A 7,126-nucleotide genomic window follows, 5' to 3' on the forward strand; every position below is an offset into this window, starting at 1 on the left:
GAAATAAAAACAGCACAAGAGGACAGCAGGCAGCACGGAGGAAAAAATCCCTCTGAGGTTCCACCATGTTCCTGCAGACTGTCTCCATCCTCTTCCTCTCGGCCGTCCTCTTTGGCTGCCTGGAAGGTAAGGTGAAACTCTCCCTCGCATCTGATTGCGATGTTGGAATGGGGCGGTTGGGACCAGATCTGGGTGGGAGGGAAAGAGGTATAATGCTATGATAGCCAGACCAGTTCTGAAGCTTCGGATGCTGGAGTTTTCACGCATGTCTGAAGATATGAGGTGTGTTAAAGCATGATGGGAGGCACAGGAAGCTCCAAAAAGGAAAAAAAGGAGTCCAAATTTGATTACGACACACGATTTCCTCTGCAAACTGTTGAGCAAGCCAGTTGATGCACACAGTTTACCATACTTAAAGATGGGTTCCAGGTGTGATTCTGTGTTGAATTCTGCTGCTGGTTTGTGATTTCTGTCTATGCCAGGGAAGGGTGTGCAAATGCAGCGAGATGTTCAGTGCTGCATGCAATACTCTCACGGCAAAGTCCGGACCAAAGACGTCCTGAGGTATGAGAGGCAGACGGAGGGGCCGGATTGCAGCATAAGAGCCATCATGCAAGTATTCCAGTCATCCTGGAGCAATCACAGACATGGAAAATATGCCTTATTAAAGCTCATAGGCATTGCCGTCTAAGCAGGTCAGATTTTTATTACTGAGAGCGGTAATTGTCAGGCAAGTAGAGCAAAAGAATGCACTCAGGCTGGGTGGACAATGCCCAAACTGTTTCTTCACCGAAGCCAATTTGGCCTGCGCTGACTTGAAGCGTAGCAGATTAAGAGATTTGGGATTTGTCGTATGTAAAGAGAGAGGTTTTGGAGGGAGTTCTCAAGATCTTGGCGCTCATGTTCTCGCTTGTTTCAATCATGACAGATTGTACACCAAAAAGGCGGTGAAGTGCGCTGATCCAAGGGACAGGAAGGTGAAGAGGTTACTACGGAAACTGAACCAGAGGCTGGGAGCCAAAGCCCGCAGGACCATGTGGCTACATCCACGTATGAATCTGCCCGTCATGTCGGAGGTAAGATCTGCGTGGATTTAAGGAAGTAACGGCACCATCTGTGTCCAAATAAAACTCTCTATGGTCCAGAAACAGTGTCTTGAAGTGTCATTTTCTCTTTATTGACAGGTCACTGTTGTTAACTCCCAAAAGATGAACAAGGTAAACAAGAATCAGCAGGATGCCATTTCAGTGCAACAGTTCTCGAAGTAAAAATCCCATTCTTTTTTTCCTTCGATAAACTGATTTCTAGTGATAATGTATCAACCCGACAGACCTACAGTAAGCTCAGAGGTTAAGCAATGTTATATGATTCTGTATACAGGCACAATCAATATGATTTTAACTTAATATACAAAATTGTGTCTAATTTGGTAAATTCCCAGTGAAGAACTACACTACTATAATCCTGATGAAACATCCACCAATCGGTGAAGTTGCTGTTACTATGGAAACAGAAGTTTCAACCGTCCAATTCCATGATGAGTTGTAAATAAGAATGCATGGATTTATAAATTATTCTGGCCAATATATGGCCTAGCTTATATATGCAATGACCAATATAAAATTCAAGACTACTCAAGCCAATATATTTCCAATATCATCCGATACTATTAAAATAAAAATGTCTAATATCAGTCGATATGGTATTGTGTGTCACTAGCTGTGAAAGGCTTAATTGAGTCTACCTACAATTTCTATTAACTTAGATTTTCCCTTTTCTGCCTTGACAAATTTCATAATCTAGTTTATTTGGTTTGTTATCTTATCTTTATGTTATGTTACGTTATCGTGTCTTTGTAATCTTTGTGAATAGCCTACTGAAATAATCACAGTTGTTGTTTTCTTTCCTTTTAGACCAAGTGAATGTTGAAGGAAGACAGGCGATTCATGAAATTCCAGCCTTCTCGTGTGTCACTGTTTTCTTATATGTTCTTATAAGAATATACATGTAGACTCATAGCATTCACTACCAAACAGTATGTTATCCAGATATTGTGATATTTAGATGTCCTCTCAAATGACTGTTAATCTATATGCCAAAGTATTCTTCTCTGAGACTTGTTAAAGGTTGTTTATAATCTCTGCAGCTATGTATAGTCTCTATAACTTATACAAGCTCTTCTATAGAGTCCAGTAAGATGGTATGACTGTTCTCGATCAATTTATAGTGCAATTACAGATTATCTTGTGTATGTTAAAACACATCTAATTTTTATATATAAAAATAAATGAAAATAGTGAGTATGATTTTGTTTTTTATTAAACAAAAACCCCCCCTTTATGTGCTTAGCCCAAGGTTATTGTAGTAGCCTACTAAACCTTGTTTTTCGCCCGGGTAAAAGTAGGCCACGTTTCACACCGGTATTTAGAAGCAGGGTTAGCTCAGTTTTTTACCTGGGTTATGGAAGCCTGCTCCGAAGAAGTGTTAAAAGTTTCAAGCTTACTTTATTTATATAGCACATTTAAAACAGCCACAAGACTGACCAAAGTTCGTCACAAAAGACACAGCGGCAAAAAAAGTAATAATAAAAAAAAAATAAGAAAATTTGCGTTTTCATGGAAGCGCGTGTTGTATAAACAGTCGTTTTGCGTTTGAGGGGAAAATGTCAAATAGAAAAACGCGTGAACAGGAGTAAAGACTGTTTTATTCTTACCTTTATAGTCCACCGAAACGCTGTTTTCTACAAAGCGCCTCCTTCTGACAATTGCAGTCTGCTCTGATTGGCCAACTGACCCAGTGCATTATGATTGGCAGAACACCACAAGCACACGTCGGAAATGTTAAATGTCTTTCAAGTTAGTTTTATCAGTTCAAGCCTGAAAGGTGAACAGACACAGTGATGATGCTCCAATGTATCTGCAGTACACAAGCCGCGGTTAAGACAATTTCTGACGAGCTGTACACTCCACTGTGATGTGACCCTGTTCCCCTCACACACACTCACACAGACACACACACACACACACACACACATTTGAACAGTCAATAGCAAATACTTGAACTAATAACAAAACATACTTACAATCACTGATTCAGAAGCGCCAGACTGTCATAGTAAAGTCGGAATTGACCTTCTTTTTTTTTAGAAATAGCCTTTGCATAGCTCTACTAGGTTCACGAAAATGTCGTCCATAAAATGCGTTGCACAAATTAGAACATTTGGTTTGTGCTGTTCTGTTGTAAACAAATCTTAACCAATGATTCCTAAATGCATCTACTTTCTGAAGGCCAAATAAAGTGCTTTTGTTTTCGTCTAGAAACACAGCGTCTCCCTGACACTGCTGCATCAACACTACTGCGGTTACTGAAATTTCTTTGCGTGAACATTTGGGCGGCATAACGCAAATATTTCCACATCGTGACGTAGACATGTGGGGGCGTGTTTGAATGAGCCGTTTTAGGGGGGCGTGGCAGAGTTTTAACTTTTATAAAGGATATCTCTTTGGGTTTGAGACTTTAGTCTTTGCAACTTTAGGGATCTCATCTATGCAAAATCAGCTTGTAACACTCAAAGAGAAAGGAAAACTTGAAATTGCATCATATGAGCCCTTTAATTGTTAACCTCTGGTAAATTATGAGCAGTGTGATATCCCTTTACCAGGGGTTTAGAATGACCCAGGGTTAATTATTTCACGTGTGATAATTTGAGCAGCTTTTAGATTAGATAAGCTTAATGAGATGACTTCTTTGATGACGACTTCTTTGACAACATTAGCATCTTAAAATATTGAGATATATGATTAGACTTGTGTTTAAACAATAATTATAATCAAACATATTCACAAAAATAATTCAATAAGTTTCCAGCATCTCTGCATCAGTGCAAAATATTGCAAATACCACTGCACAACACAACATTATTTACTGACAATATTCATGTGCCTTGTGTCAAAAAAATATTTCCGTAATGAATAAATTGCTATTATTTTCCCTATAATAGAGCGGAGCCATTGCACTTGTCAGTGCAAGTAAATTTATACTGATAGCAACCATAAAGTCATTTTTGTTTGATCCAAAGAAAGAAAAAAAGATCAGGCAAAAGTCAGATTCTTTACTATTCATGCAAGTGGCAGACACTTTTATCAAAAGCAACGACGTTCAGTTCTTGCTTTCCCTGGGAATCAAACCCATGACCTTGGCATTAATAGCACTGTGCGCTGCTATTTGAGCTACAGGAATGATATAGAAAAGTTCCTGTGACATATTTCCAATTTCCATTTTCAAAAGATTGATGAATGATTCACATGTCCGTCTATTAATCCTCAGACACATGCATTCAGGTAAAAATTCCTGAATCCATTACACACCACTAGAGGATGCTGTTTGTTGATATGCTGTTATTCGGTGACAGTGTGATTTGTTTTTAACAAGAGAACACTGTAAACTGAGTCATTTTAGTCCGGAGCCATTTATTCATCTCAACACCTTCCAGAATTCAAATACCAAATAATTCAAGTCAAATATATGCCCACACTAGACCTTTAACTCAAAAGGGCAAACTTAAAATTAATAAGTGGGTAGTTGACGTATCAATGTGTCCTATGGCGTCCTATGACATATCGATGTGTTCTAAAATGGGTTTTATTTGTCAACTACCCAAGTACAGTATAGTACAAAAATGGTACTATATAAATACTTATTTATAAGTAATATTAAACAACATTACACCATTTCCACATAGTTTGCATTTAAAAGCAATCTCTACTAAAAGTATATACTGTGGATCCAAACTTAAGATTGTGAAGTGAATCCATTTGACTAATACTGATATGGGACCTTTGGAAACTGTGGTAGATTTGAGTATTTCACACAGACACATGTGCAATACGGGCAGCACAATCTGAGGATATTTATAAAGCTTTCAAATAGACCTCAAAAAATACTTAAAACAACCAGCAAAGCACAACACGAACAGGCTGGAGAACCAGAACACAATAGAATAATCATATTCCACCACAAAACAAAAATCTTATTCCTCATAAACCACTCTTCACAAAAACTTTACATCCTGTGCAATCAAGAATAAAACCGAACAAATAATGTTAATAAAATCCCTTCTTAAAGGGACAGTTCACCCAAAAATGACAATTATGTCATCATTTACAAACAGTTGACGGTAGCCATTGACTTCCACAGTATTTTTGCTAACGCAGACTTCTGGTTACAAACATTCTTCAAATCATCTTCTTTAGTGTTCAACGGAAGACAGAAACTCATACAGGCTTGGAACAAGTGGAGGGTAAGTAAATGATGACAGAATTTTTAATTTTTGGATGAACTGTCCCTTTTAGGGAGGAATTATACTTATGTACTTCACAGTCCATCATGAAACAGTAAGGCAAAAGCTAAATTCATCAAAGAAACATTACATAATATAATTGATTCATTAAATTACTTCATTAAATATCATATAAACATCTGCAAAATTAACATCATTGTTAACCTAGATAACAAAGCCACAATAAGAACATCAAAGTAACTGAACAATTTTCCCTTTGCTGTGTCTCTACATGTGTCATCTATGAGATTGGCATTGTGTGTATGAGGTAATACAGCATTACGTAATAATGCAGGTTTAATGACATCAACCAACTCTAAAACAATTATTATACTTTAAACAATTTACAAAGACCTTGATGTTTTTAACAGTCTCAAGTCAGCATTATAAAACTAGCATAGTGTTGTTTTAACTGGGTGCTACTGTGTCTTGGATGTGATTTGTTTCAAAGTAAATAAAAATGCTTACGGATAAAAACCACAAATCCATCCTGATCTCACAGCAAATAAATATTTTACAAGGTGGCTAATTCATACTAATTCGTATGAGCTTGAAAAATACTTATTACATACTTATTTTATGAGGAGGCAAATTATAAAATTATATCTCGCAGTTCTGACTTTATTTCTCAGAATTGCGACTTTATGTCTCAGAATTATGACTTTTTAACTCGCAATTGCAAGTTTATATCACGTAATTATGAGAAAAAAGTCCGAATTATGAGATAAAAAGTCACAATTACCTTTTTATTTTTTTATTCAGTGGCGGAAACGGCATACAAATTGGATGTAAGCCAAACTTAAAAATCAAATTACACTTGAAATAAATTTTTCCCAGAGATGGTTTCCATCATTTTAGGTAGTTCTTATCATGCTGATACAGACCAATTTGTAGCAGATGTCACAATTGTGTCACCTGCAGCTGCGCACGCATTGTGGTGGTAGAAAAACACTCGTAACAAGTGGAGGGAAATGGGTAAAATCCATGGAATAAGATAAAAAAATATATATTGTTGTGTTTTGTTGTCAGAATCGGAATGCAAATCATTTTTATAGAATACCGTTGTCAAATACTAAAGAAACTAATGTTTAAATGGACAGACTATGAATGAAACCTGGTGTGATTAACCTAAATTTAATAGGTCTAAATAAGATTCACATATGCAGTTCATAAGGGACATATTGTATTAACCCTACAGTTACAGCATGAAATACTACTTAAACCTATAACATTTTACATAACATTTACCTATTTTATCTCACAATTCTGACTTTTTTCTCACAAATGCAAATGTATATCTTTAGAACTGGATTTAACTCATCAATCGCGATTTTGTAAATTCTGAGGAAAAAGCCAGAAATGTGGGATATAAATAAAAGTCAGAATTTTGAAATATAAATTCAAATATACCTTTTTTTTGTATTCTTTTATTCCATGGCTTCTGTAGACTGCTACTTGAAAACTGTCATTTTCTGGCACCAGATAGTCTCCGCCCACAAAAAGCATCATCACTGTTTGCAAACACCGAATTGGTCTATATGTTCAAGTATTTGTTTTTCTAAAATGGTTGGTTTTAGTTAGTTATTTGATGCTATAAAAACTGGGTGTGGTGTCATGATTGAGGGCTTGTGATTGGGTCTGTGGGAGCTTGGGTGGGATTTTGATACCACGGCTCCACCTCATGATCACTAACTGGCACGGGCTCCAACTGAATCACTACTGCACACACTTGGGACCCAAATCTTTTTTTACAGTCCGTTGGTGTGAACTATAATGATTTGAGGATAA

General features: G+C 36.8%; 1 protein-coding gene across 1 annotated transcript; it reads left to right on the forward strand.

Moving 5' to 3' along the window:
- Positions 1 to 2,338, forward strand: LOC306854737 (uncharacterized protein). The gene is made up of 5 exons (XM_079392980.1): positions 1 to 126; positions 483 to 612; positions 929 to 1,076; positions 1,185 to 1,217; positions 1,914 to 2,338. Exons 1-5 carry the CDS (start codon positions 66 to 68, stop codon positions 1,920 to 1,922), a joined length of 381 nt encoding a protein of 126 aa, XP_079249106.1. The 5' UTR covers positions 1 to 65; the 3' UTR covers positions 1,923 to 2,338.
- Positions 2,339 to 7,126: the final 4,788 nt, after the last annotated feature.

Source organism: Barbus barbus (genome assembly GCF_936440315.1).
Source record: "Barbus barbus genome assembly, chromosome: 35".
In the NCBI taxonomy this organism is placed as follows: domain Eukaryota; kingdom Metazoa; phylum Chordata; class Actinopteri; order Cypriniformes; family Cyprinidae; genus Barbus; species Barbus barbus.

What these genes read in the sequence shown, in the direction of transcription:
- LOC306854737 (XM_079392980.1), top strand. Translation starts at nt 66, where the DNA reads ATGTTCCTGCAGACTGTCTCCATCCTCTTCCTCTCGGCCGTCCTCTTT. An exon ending in TGCAGCATAAGAGCCATCAT is followed by an intron (nt 613 to 928) that starts GCAAGTATTCCA and finishes CAATCATGACAG; the next exon opens with ATTGTACACCAAAAAGGCGG. An exon ending in ATCTGCCCGTCATGTCGGAG is followed by an intron (nt 1,077 to 1,184) that starts GTAAGATCTGCG and finishes CTTTATTGACAG; the next exon opens with GTCACTGTTGTTAACTCCCA.